The sequence below is a fragment of the Hemicordylus capensis genome, chromosome 6 (genome assembly GCF_027244095.1).
Source record: "Hemicordylus capensis ecotype Gifberg chromosome 6, rHemCap1.1.pri, whole genome shotgun sequence".
NCBI lineage: Eukaryota > Metazoa > Chordata > Lepidosauria > Squamata > Cordylidae > Hemicordylus > Hemicordylus capensis.
The window spans coordinates 133057760-133070602 of NC_069662.1; the positions used below are offsets into that span (position 1 = coordinate 133057760).

At 38.6% G+C, this 12843-nt stretch overlaps 1 protein-coding gene across 12 annotated transcripts in view; it reads right to left on the reverse strand.

Annotated features, from left to right (window-relative positions):
• Nucleotides 1-12843, reverse strand: part of AKAP9 (A-kinase anchoring protein 9) — a 164714-nt gene that overhangs the window by 103263 nt on the left and 48608 nt on the right. For all 12 annotated transcript variants that reach the window (XR_008310385.1, XM_053265330.1, XM_053265325.1 and 9 more), the window contains 8 exons: nt 12204-12401; nt 7740-10169; nt 6027-6237; nt 5679-5758; nt 5108-5207; nt 2896-2993; nt 2244-2343; nt 756-945 (listed from right to left, as the gene is read on the reverse strand). Coding sequence is in view for 11 of the 12 variants with exons in the window: in XM_053265330.1 (XP_053121305.1) it covers nt 756-945; nt 2244-2343; nt 2896-2993; nt 5108-5207; nt 5679-5758; nt 6027-6237; nt 7740-10169; nt 12204-12401 (3407 nt within the window). In the remaining variant the exon portion in view is untranslated. The remainder of the gene's footprint in view (nt 1-755; nt 946-2243; nt 2344-2895; nt 2994-5107; nt 5208-5678; nt 5759-6026; nt 6238-7739; nt 10170-12203; nt 12402-12843) is intronic.

Consider the following 12843-nt stretch of genomic DNA (forward strand, 5'->3'; position numbering starts at 1 on the left):
TATAACAAATTAAGGCTTGACTTATCTCGCTTTGCATGTAATGCGTCTGTCTCATATATCAGTTTCACCTTTTAATTTGCATTACTGAAATTAATGGACTTTTGCACGATATTCTAATTTTCCGAGTTTCACCTGTAAATTACTAGCTCTCGCATCTAACTAACTCTTGCAGAGCCAGGATGGTGTAGTGGTTAGAGTGCTGGACTAGGACCGGGGAGACCCGAGTTCAAATCCCCATTCAGCCATGTGGGGTTGGGGATAGCTCTTGCAGCACACTTGTGTGCTGCAAGAGCTATCCCCAACCCCACAATACTAGTTGGGTAACACTGGGCCAGTCACGTCTCTCTCAGCCTAACCTACGTCACAGGGTTGTTGTGAGGAGAAACTCAAGTATGTAGTACACCACTCTGGGCTCCTTGGAGGAAGAGTGGGATATAAATGTAATAATAATAATCATCATCATCATCTAGAAAGTTCTCTAAAAAAAACCACATACACTTGTGAAAAGACCCAGGAGCTGCAATGAGAAAAACAAGAGAGAAAAAATCTTCTTCATTCTATTCACTCATATGGGAAAAGGCTGCAATCAGGAAAATTCTTGAAGGCAACAAAATTCCCCTTCTCACAACTGCATGAACAAGACTGGGAGAAAGAAAATTTGATCTTTCCCCCCAGCAAAATTTCTTGGGCTAGTCCTGTCCTGGGTATAAAAAGTGAAGGGAAGGCCAACAAAACAAAAACATACACACAGTTACCTAAAACATTCAGAAGAGTCACTGGCATCTTGGAGTCTACTTTGTAAGTGGACTATCTCTGCAGTATATCTTTTCTCTGTGTCTTTCAATTGCTGATGAAAATAGGATCGCAGATTCTCAACTTCTTGAACATGTTGCTCTTCAAGCTGAGATTTAAGCTCTTCCCAACATGGTGACCTAACTTGAAGATCTATGCATAAACAAACAAACAGGTTACTACATGTTAACTTAAAGTAATGAAAAGTCGCACAGCAATGATAGAAGAGGACCCTGGTTCTGTAACACTGGAAATTTTGTTATTGTATTGAAATATACTTACCTGTTGCTTACTTTAACACCTAACTACACCTAACACCTCTCTTGCAACTGGGGGCAGTATTAGCAGTCACCCCAATGCAGCAAAGGGAGTGGAAGTATGTGGGGGGGGCTGGGGGGGGTTTCTAAGTTGCATCAGCTTTTAGGGCTGTCCCTGCTCAGGGACAAGTAATTTTGAGCACTGCTCACATCAAGATAAGTCAGCATTTGCATTACTGATCAAAAAGGTAGGGAGAGACTGAATCTGCCCTAAATCCAGTCAATTCAGGCTGTATACAAAGACGCTGTCAATGAAGAGTGGATGCAGAAGAGGAACCTTTTAACATGGTGATTCTCTTTATGTAACAAGGGGAGAGCAACTGGCCTTATCCGGACCCAGCACAGAATTCTTCCAATGGTTGTTGCTGGTGTCTGTCTCGTGTTTCTTTTTAGATTGCAAACCCTCTGGGGACAGGGATCCATCTTATTTATTTATTTTTTATTTCCCCATGTAAACCACTTTGGAAACGTTTGCTGAAAAACAGTATATAAATATTTGTTGTTGTTTCATCTCCAGATCTTGTCCTCCACTTTTGCTTCCCAACTGACATACATATAGAATGAATGGCCTCTGAATGGAAAGTGCACTGTTGTTATCAACTTTGAAATCTGTCCTGATAAAACGATAGACAGTGGCTTCACAACTGATAATGGGGACCATCTTGATTGGCTGGAAGACATCCACCAAGAGGCATCTAGGTCAACATCTTCAGACTGTGAAAATTTAAAAATGCTGGCTGACATCCAGACTAATGCTCTACTGATGCACCAGCATTTCATTTCAAGCAGGGAAGGCAGATGTGATTTTTGGTGGAGGGCTGAGGGACTCTCAGGGACTCAGTTTTGGGAGGCACAGGCAGTTGCAGGGGGAATTGGAGGAACCACTGAAAATCAGTGAAAATCTCTCTTCCTCCATCTACTCTGCTACTTGGGAAGAATATGCCCGAGCAAAAATCTGCTTCTTGTGAGGGCACAGCTCAGGCTGCAGCCTTAGAACGCTGGATCTGTCACTATCTAAAACTGGCTACTTTACTTATATTATGCAGATCTGTACTGTTAATGTTTACTGCTAAGGCTGGCTGTTCACTTACATTATATAAATCTATAAATGATACTTTTTGTTCATATTTTTACCAGTAATATCCTGTGATGGAGTAGGTGAACTTTCTGCATTCTGTGGCAGATTGACAATTTCTTTTTCATCACATGCACGTGATGCTTGCTGCTCTTCAATCTGGATAAATTAAAACAGACACAAAACAACAGTCTAGAATTACAAATTGTTTCTTTTTCAAAACTGCACACACGTCGGGCACTTCCGATCTGACGCTGACTGGTGCGGCAAGGAGTTATGCTGCCGCCTCGTGCCAGCGATTTTAAAGAAAGGGCCGGTGGGGGTCGAAGTGTAAGAGCACCCTCCCCGATCCTTAAAGGTAAAGGGCCCCCCCGGCACCAAACTGGCCATTTGCTGGTTTGTGCACATCCCTAGAAGGGACTATTGCTGCACTTTTAATCCGATTACAGTTTATGGATCACCTAGATCAGCTGCAATCTTGCATACAATTAGGCTTTAAAGCCTGTGAGATTTAGCCTGCAAGCCTATGCACATATACTTGAAAATAGGCACTCTTGAAGTCAATGGGGCTTGTTTCTAATAAACATATACAGGATTGCGCTGTTAAGCAGCCTAATAGTGTACAATATTGAACTCAACCAATATTGAACTAATATTTGTTTGTTAATGGCAGGAATTTGTGTAAGTTTGATATAAATAAAAATAACTAACCTTTTTTCTGTCTTTCATAAATTGTGTGTGATATTCCACCAGTTTGTGGTGTTCTTCCATTATCTTGCTCAGAAGAGTTTGCAGGGTTCCTTGCAAAACTAGGTTGCAGAGAAGCAATAAATATGTTAATTACATTCATAATGACTATTATTCTAGTGCACTATTTCTTACAAACATTACATTAAGACAGCATTCTACTGCTATGTTAGTTTATGCAACTGAAATAATTGTGATCTCTCACATCACTAGAGATGTGCATGGAACCAGGCGGGGGTGGTTCAATGGCAGGGGGTGCTGCTTTAAGAGCGGGGGAGAATGTACTTACCCCTCTCTCCACTCTTCCCCCGTTGGCACTCTTTTTTTCTGAAGTCCATTGGGGCGGCAGCATACCTCCCTGCTGCCCCATTGCCCCCGCTGACCGGATACAACTGGATGTATCCAATGCACCAGCGTACGCCGGGCACGTCACACGCCCATTCACCAGGCACGTTGCACGCCCGTGCCCAGCGTACATAGGTGCTTGGGATTCTTCCGGCTGTACCCAGTAAATGGGGGCAACGGGGTGGCAACGGGATGACACTGCCGCCCTGATGGACTTTAGAAAAAAGGAGCACCAGCAGGGGGAAAGCAGAAGGAAGAATAAGAGAGAGAGAAAACCCCGCTCTTAAAGCAGCACCCACCCCCATCAAACTGGTGGAACTGGCCGCTTTATGAACTGGTTTAGAGGCCCATAAAGGGCCTCCGAACCGGTTCTATGCACATCCCTACTGTGTACTGGGCATGGATTTAGAATGTTGGGCCAGTTTTAGTCTTCAAATAGCTTATGTCACTTGCAAACATAAGTACTGAAAAGAACAGAAACATGAAAAGAATGCTAGTCTTGAAGGTGATGCTCCTAACTTTAAATCCTAGTATTGGAACTTGGCCATGAGCAAAATCTTGCTTTCTGCATCACTCTAAGAGTCAGTAACATTCATGATAAGTCTGTACATGGTGGCCCAGTACATATGTAATACTAAACCATTATTTGGTGCTAAATGAATGAACCTAAGGGATCCATAGGCTTCTGCACAAGAGAAGAAGAGTGAAAGATTTTGCTTTCACTCTAAAACAAATGGTTGTTTCCTATGAGGTCAGGAAATTGCATTTTGTTTAGCTAACTAGACTTAGAACAAACCAGGATATCAAACCACCATGGTTTAGTGTTACTTCTAAACTGGGTCAGTGTAAAAATCTGAAAATGAGTCAGAAAAAAGTGTATACCTCTTAACTTCCAGGCTCTAAATCAAGACCCTCCCTCCTGCCACATTAGCCCCATAATGCAGGAAAATGTGCCATATTCTACTTTAATATTTGAAATAAAATCAGGAACATTTTCTTGTTAATCAAATGTATGAAGTATATTTTATACATGCACCATACTGCTAGGAAAAAAAAGATATCCCATAATAATTACAGAGAATTGTAAGAGAGTCCCTGTTGGGCTTAAAACTATTTTGAATCATGATCTGGCTCAATACTTTCTTTCTGCTTTGATCATTTCAGCCTGTTAATAGATGAAAAGTAGTACTAATCCAATAATTAGTCTATCTATTCACATTGTTGAGCTCTAAAAATCAGAGCTCAATCCCTGCCACTCCACAATTTGTTCTTTGCAGCAAGACTGTTAAAAAAAAATCATTCCAACAGCCTTAATGGTTCATCAGACCTCCATAATAATACTCTATTTTCTGTGGGTTCTATGGGTTCCCACTTCTCCCTAGAGTCTCCACCATCAGAGCTCTCATTTTCCTCTCTAGTCCACAAATGGCCCCATTTAGGACGTATTTAGCTCCTGTCCTTTTTTATTGATTTGATATATTTTTCTATAACTTTGTTAGCCTTGGGGCCTGTAGATGATCAGAGGGAATATAAATCCAAATATAAAATAAATATGATAATTGAGCCTCATTTAGCTTATCCAACATTCTGTCAGACTACCTCATCACTATCTACTCTTGCGGTCTCTAATGCCACACTTCTAAGGCTGGTAAATAAATTTGTTCCAATTGCTTTCATAGCCAGTTTCCAGTCTTGTTTACAACTGCCAGTGAGAAATCCAGCTGCCACTCGTTCCCCAGGGAGAAAGAGCATCCTGTGCCTTTTTAATGTAAAGGTTCTGCCAAGAATAAAGATGACAAGGCTATAAATTAAGAGACTGTGTTTGAGTTACCTTGAGCTTCTGATTTAGACATTAATGTTGTGTTAGATTTCTCTCTTTCTCCAGCATCATCAACAGTTGAAGATTTTTCAAGCAGAATGCTGCCTAGTGACTATAATAAAGAAAAAAAGATATTCATATTGTATCTGATGATAATCAAGAAAATAGGGAAAGGATCCCTGTAATGCTATCACAGGATTAGCCTCCTAAAATAAACCAGATCACCATCTACAGCTAAAGGCAACCACTCAACTACCCTAAGAGATTCACCAATATTATCCTGGTTTCTGAGCTTATACGAAAGGATGGCTAGACAAGAGTCAGTGCCTGGCATCCTGACCACCAAAATGAGGATGTAGGCAGAGCCTTCCTAACCTCTGCAGGGTGTGCACAATGGCGGTGGGGGTGGTGATTTTTGCTGATCTTCGCTGCCTCCAGGAGTGCTCTTTGTCTTCCAAAAATTATTAGAACTTATTACTAAAGACATATTAGAAAATATGTCCCCAAGAGCTGTGTTTTTGCTTCCTTAGGATGTCAACCAGTATGATGAAATTTGATTAGAATTAGAACAAGTGCTTCTCACCTGAGTGAGCTTAGAGCATTCTTCAGCTATTGTTTTGCTAAGTCCTTCTAGATGTAACCTTGTAACTTGGCCTTCTTCATCTGTGAAGACAAAATAACACTGAAACGTATTTATTTTAGTATATTTTCTATTATTTTGAGAAAAGAGATGCATTTATTTCTTTATCTGTAACAACATTCAAAATACAAAGTGAAGCAACAGATTCAAATAAAATACAAATGACAACACAAAAAGCACCAAACCACATTAAGACATAAGAAATCTGCAACTGACAAGTTAAATCAGTTGCTAATGTAAAAATATTCTCCCCACAGCACAAAGGAAACCATCTCTTTTTCTCTGCTTTACCTGGATTTTGATCTTTCATAGTCTGGAGATTCAGCTGTTTTTTCTTAAGTTCATGCAACTCTTGTGCATGATGGAACTGGAGTTCTTCTTTAAGAGCAGAAAGCGCAATCTCCTTTTCATTTTCCATGCATTCACGTACTTGGTCCACATGAGTTGAATAAACCAGAGACAAACAAATACGTTGGGCCTCCATTTGTAGCTTTAAATCACTCTGAGTAAAAGACACCATGAGAGTTTTAAAAAAACTCATTTTTGTATTTACTTTGTACATACATAGCTTTAAATATGATTAAAAACTTTAGAGCATTGACACTTAAAGTTATACAGGGTTGCACTCATAACATGAAAAATTTGAAAGTTAAATGCTAAAGCAGCAATATGTTGAAAAATGTGCAGAGATGAATACTGAGAATCAACTATTTATTACTGTACAATATTCATAAATTATGGTTGATATGCAGCACAGCCTTACAGGGGTAGAGCAAGTAAACTAGGTTTGCTTAGGTTCTCACAGACCAGTGCACAGGGATGGGAAGTTATGTTCACTTTTCCCCTCTTTGCAAAAATCATTTTCTGTCACAAATATGTCCCTGAGGGCTGTGCAACCCTCTAAACACTGGTACTTATAGGCCAATATCCTAACTAATAAGTGTGTGGTGCTGAAAACAGGTTCGAGATTAATGCTGCACCAGTGCTTGTGGGTGGGAGGAGTGAATTTCAATTCAGTGTTTAACTCTGAAACTCCTCTGAAGCACTGGCGCATATCATAAAGCACTGGCACTTCATTAATTAGGATGTCTGCTGCAGTATTTATGGACATTAGGCTTAAATTCATATATATATATATATATATATATAGAGAGAGAGAGAGAGAGAGAGAGAGAGAGAGAGAGAGAGAGAGAGAGAGAGGTTGTTTATTTTAGACATTTATATCGTGCCTTTCCATTGCAAAAATGCAATGTGCAAGGCAGCTCATAACAGTTTAATACACAAGAGAAAAATTGTTGCACAAAGTTAACATATTTTATGAAAACATGGAGGAACACAATTTAGGTTCCTGAATCGCATTCAGGTTAAGTTGAGATATGGCTTCAATATCAGCAATTTTTCTATCTAACCCACTAGAAGGTAAACTTCAAAGATGATAAAAATAACAAATATTTCAACATACTTCCCATACATTTATCAATAATCTGTATTAACTAGAATATATGGAGTTTGCACAGTATAAGGTAGACTTTTGTACCTATACAAACATATGAAGAAGATAGACTATTAGCCCGTCTAGGTCAGTAGTTAGCTTCAGATGGGGGTTATCCCCAGCCCTGCTTGGAGATACCTGGGATTAAATTGGGGACCAGCTGCATGCAAAAATGTTGCTACCACTGAGTTCTGGCCTCTCACAGTACTGATTACATCTGATCCATGCTGAAATTAAAGCCAATCATGTGACACAAGCAGGTAATTTTCAGATTGGGAAGATTTATATTAATCTATCTAGTTATTTTAGATATTTAAAGAATGGCTTACAGTACGTTCTTGCACATTCTTTCAAAGTTCAACATACATATATGTAACAGACCACCCTCATATTGATCAACAGTCAATAACCCAAAATGTTATAGTTAAATTCTTATAACTTAGCAAACTACGAATATGTTTGTTGAGAGGTGTGCACAGCAAAAAAAATATATATTGCGTTGACACAAGTACCTGTTCAGATTTTAGCACCACCAGCTGATCCTGAAGCTTGTTTTCACTCTGCACAAGACTCACACATGAAGAGTCTCCTACAAATCCGTCACATATTTGGTTAATGTTATCCAGCAATATTTGTGGATCTTGATTTAGTTTTTGTTTAATTGCCTCTTCAGTTGAAAATTGTTCAGCTAAACTTCTGCTTGATATCAGTTTCTCTTCTCTTACTGCACTGTCGAATTCTTTGGACAAATCAGGTGCAAAGACTCCTGGTTCCAAAACTGCAGAAAGGCCTGTATGTGACTTCCCATTGGAATATTTTGTCTTATGTTCACATATTTTCATATTCTCTTCCTGTCCACAACTAGCGACAAGTTCTAGTTCCTTACACCTTGCTGAAATGTGTTCTTTATCTTGTTTTAGAGATATAACTTCTTCACTTAATCTGCAGATTTCACTGTGTTTCAATTTTAATTGTTCAGAAAGATCTGAAAGTCTCAGTGAAAGTTCCAGTTTCTCACGCTGGGTGATCTCAAGTTTTTCCATAAGTTCTGTTGTGTCTTTTTCTACTATTTCCTCAACATCAAATGTTTCTGATCTTAATATTTTCTCTCTTTTACTTTGAAGGACTGTACGCTGAGCTTTCAATACAACTGGCATATCTTCCTGTAGATGGTGGATCTCATCCATCAAGGTCTGAAGCTTGGCTTTGTACTCAGCTTCTTGTTTGTTCTTGCTCTCTTCTAAATCAGATTTTACTTTAATTAGAGAAGCATATTTTTCTTGGAGTTCCTGATAATTATGTTCAAATTTTATCTCAGCAAATGAAAGTGAGTTATTTAGTTTCTCAATATCTTCTTTAAGTTCAATATTTTCTTTTATAAGCTTCTCATTTTCTGCAATCAGATTTTCTATTCTTTTTAGCAAATCAGAGTCCTGTGACTTGGAACTAACACCATCTATGAAGATCAAGCTTTCTTCCATATTTGTAACAGCATATTTTTTTAACTTCTCTTTCAAGGTATTCATTTCATCTTCAAGAACGTTGTTTTGTGTTTCAAGCAATATACATTTTTCTTTAAGGCCATCCTCTCTTTCTTTCATTTGCTTTTCTAATAACTCTGTTTTAAGTTGCAACTCCTGAACTTCCTGTTCAAGTGTACCCTTTTCCTTTTCTTCTTGTCTAAGGATTTCTATCTCTTTTTGGAGTTCATTGATCTGAAGCATCATTTCTTCGGATTTAGAGTTTACAATGGACTGCTGCAAATCTTGCAGCCTTGATATTTCTAATGTGAGCTGATTCTGTTTTGTTATTAAGTTGTCATTTTCAAATTGCATAGCTTCTATCTTTTTGCTCATTTCATTCTGTAACTCATCTAACTGCTGTTTATTTTGCATAACAAAATTATCTTTAAGATTTTGAGTGTTTATTTTGTGTTCTTGTTGTAAATCATCTCTAAGTTTTGATAGTTCCTCTTCATGACTGAATAAAAGTTGGGTCCTCAGTCTCTCTAGTTCAGCTTCTTGAGATTCAGCCATCCTGTCCAAAACAGCATTCTTTTCTCTTTCTAACATTTCAAGTTTTATTTTGTAATTTGTAACTTCTGCCTCATGTTCTTCCTTGATCTCAGATGCAGAGGCAAGTTGGGCTTTTAGATCACCAACAATGATTTGTAACTTGTCTGCTTCTTGTAACTTAGATTCCTTTTCATGTATAGTCTGCTTGGCTCTCTGAATTTGCTCTCTTGCAAAACTCAGCTCTTGACAAAGATCTTCAACTTGATTTTGTAGAGAAGACTTTTCTGAGGACACAAGTTCCAGTTGTTGCGACAAATCCTGCCTTACCTTTTCTCTCTGGTAGTTAGCATCCTGCACCATGAGATTCAACTCATTAATTGCAATATTCATTAACTGTATTTGGTCTTCACTAGCATTAGCAGAATATAAATTCAAAGTTCTTTCCTGATCTGCTTTTTGCTGAGCAAGCAGTTTTTCAATTTCTGTTGTGTGCTCCCTAACTAACTCTTGCTTCATCTGTACGATCTGCTGCCCATGCACTTCCTCCAGTTCTGCCCGGAGTTCTGCAAGTCTCCTTTGTGCATCAAGTTCCATTCTCTGTACAATGTCATTCTCAAGCTGGCTCTCTTTATGACATCGTTTCTGCAGTTCTTCCACAGTACCCATTAATTGTTTTATTTCATCAGAACACTGTCGTTCTTTCTGCTTGGAGCTTGTTAGTTCTACTCTCACGTTATGTATTTCTTGATTCTTTTGTAAGGCCTCCTCCTTTACTTCCTCAACTAACTTCTCAGCAGCTGATAATTTTTTCTGAAGAGCAAATACATTTTCTTCTGCTTCTATCATTTTTGCCTCCAATTCTTCAATAATTGTTTCTTTTTCTTTTAGTTTCTTCTTAGCAGAATCTTCTACAGCCTTGTATTTTTCCTATAATTAAAAAAACCTGGTTTTATATCTTCAATTTCTACATTTAACTTTATTTTATACTAAAGTAAAAAAAGTTCCAAATTATACAACAGGCTACCCATTTCTATATGTGTTGAGGGCAATGTGGGGGCTCAGCACACCAAGGACAGGAAACTTGGAAGAATAAGGGTTGAGTGCACAAACCTACGTCTGCTGCAAATAGCCCAAGAGGGCTGGTGGGGTGAGTCATAGCAATAGATTTTATCTTTATGATAGCCATAGCTCATGTCCTGAATTTTTATAATATTAAATAAACGTGACAGTCAAAATAGTATCAAAAATCCCTGTGATGTAGTTTCAGGAGAACCTGAAAAGTCAGTTCTATAACAGATGAAGTTCTGTTTTTATCACTTGAACTCAAAGGTTAGCTGACAAAAACCTGAAAAGGGCAAGAGGGCACTTACAATTAGGGACCATGTTGTAATGGTCTCCTTAATTACAATATTGAATGGTAATGGTTCCCATTGCTATGAGGAGCAGGCTGCAGGGCTGAATGTTCCATCTGCCACTGCCTCCAGCCTGCAGCGTGAATTCCTACCGCCTATCTTAGCCATGGTTAAGCATCAGGTCAATGGTACAGGTTCCAGGTTCAAACCAGAATTTGAAAGCAGGCTTCTAAGCAGATTGCACGAGACTTAAAACGAAATTTCTCCATCAAAACATATGGACATCAAAATGTTGTCCTTATAGAGACCAAACTGAAATTGTAATGTAACACGAAATAAAGATGCATTAAGAAGTGAGCAGTTTCTAAAAACAGACAGGCACTACTTTATATACCAATCAGAGTCATACAATGTTCATTTTTTAAGTTGTATATTCCAAAATCTAATGGAGAGCAAATCCGCACATGGCAGGCAGCCACTCCCCCACCAGTGCATGTGCTCCATTCATATATAAGATGGGGTGGGTGGAAGAGTATAATTTTTAAAGAGTGAGAAGAACTGAATCCTCCCTTTCCTGCCCACTTCTCCAATACTGCAAGTAAGCAGCTCTACGTGAAAAAGTGCCTGGGGTGACTAAACGTGAGGAGGTAACGACAGGGACAGTCGAGCACTTCTCACCTACACCACTCTTTTGATGTAAAAATTATATATCCTTCCTGGGCGCACACGCGCACACACACTTTCTATATTATTGATTGATTGATTGATTGATTGATTGATTGATTGATTGATATACCGCCCTTCCAAAATGGCTCAGGGCGGATTACAATAACAGTGCACATATTAACAGTGCAGGCACATGAGAGCTGGTCTTGTGGTAGCAAGCATGACTTGTCCTCTTAGCTAAGCAGGGTCCACTCTGGTTGCATATGAATGGGAGACTAGAAGTGTGAGTACTGTAAAATCTTCCCCTCAGGGGATGGAGATGCTCTGGGAAGAGCAGAAGGTTCCAAGTTCCCCCCCTGGCTTCTCCAAGATCAGGCTGAGAGAGATTCCTACCTACAACCTTGGAGAAGCTGCTGCCAGTCTGTGCAGACAATACTAAGCTAGATAGACCAATGGTCTGACTCAGTATATGGCAGCTTCCTATGTTCTTATTATTAAACAAACGTGGCTGCCCCATTGTGCCAATTTTAGAAAACTGTTACCTGAAAATAAAACTTATAAGGCTCAAAAACATTTCTGTAATTTGGAAATTAAATTCAAACAACTGCTTTTATTGTAGCTGTGTAAATTAACATGAGAACAGCAATTCCTGTAAAGACTTCATTGTTAACCTATCTTCAATATCTGATACATTTAAGAGGATTTTCTGTGACTTCTTACAGTTTAAATTCTTCTGAGCTACTAATATATCATGAGTCTCTATACAAGATAAATATTCATAAAGAAAACATTTTTTCATGAAATATATGTATGCAGAATGCCAGTGTTGGTTTGCAATAATAAATAGGCAAACCCACACACTTGATGCTAAGAAAACATACCTCTTTTAAACAATGGGCAAAATAAAACCCTTTAAAAGCCATTATCTTAATGTGAAACATACCATCTCAATGTCAGTGACTCGCTGCTGCAGCAGAGATACCTGTACTTCAAAATCTTCATTTTTCATTTGATAACTCCTCAGTAACTGTTCTTGTTCTTCTAGCTGTTGCTGATATGCAAGTATCTGTTGTTTGGCCTGCAGTAAGTCAGCAGCTGTGCTACTATGACTGGTGTTCCTTAAAGCTTCACTTGCCTGCAACTTATACACAGAAAAACAGATCAAAGTTAATTGCTTGAAAAGCAACTGCCAAATAGGGTGGAAAAGTCTGTTGGCATACGGTATATAGCAATTAGTTACACTAAACATATAAGTAGTACTTTTCTCATAGTACTTTGTATATTCCATATCCTGAAGCAATAAGCAGGACAAAATGCTGCATTTTAGAAAAATACAGAATATTTGGCATGAATAAATGTAGCTAGCTCATTTTTATTTATTTCATTTTTAGACTTTATCTTGCTTAGAAACGTAAGCCAGCTTTCCCAGCAGCGATTACAGAGTCATAAAACTACGACTAGGAAGGGACTCGATACCATCTGTTTAAATAACCAACATTTTTAGGATAACTCTTTTCACCTACTATGCCTGGTGCATTCTCTATTTTCACTTCTACTTTTAAAAAAGAATTTCATCTACCTTC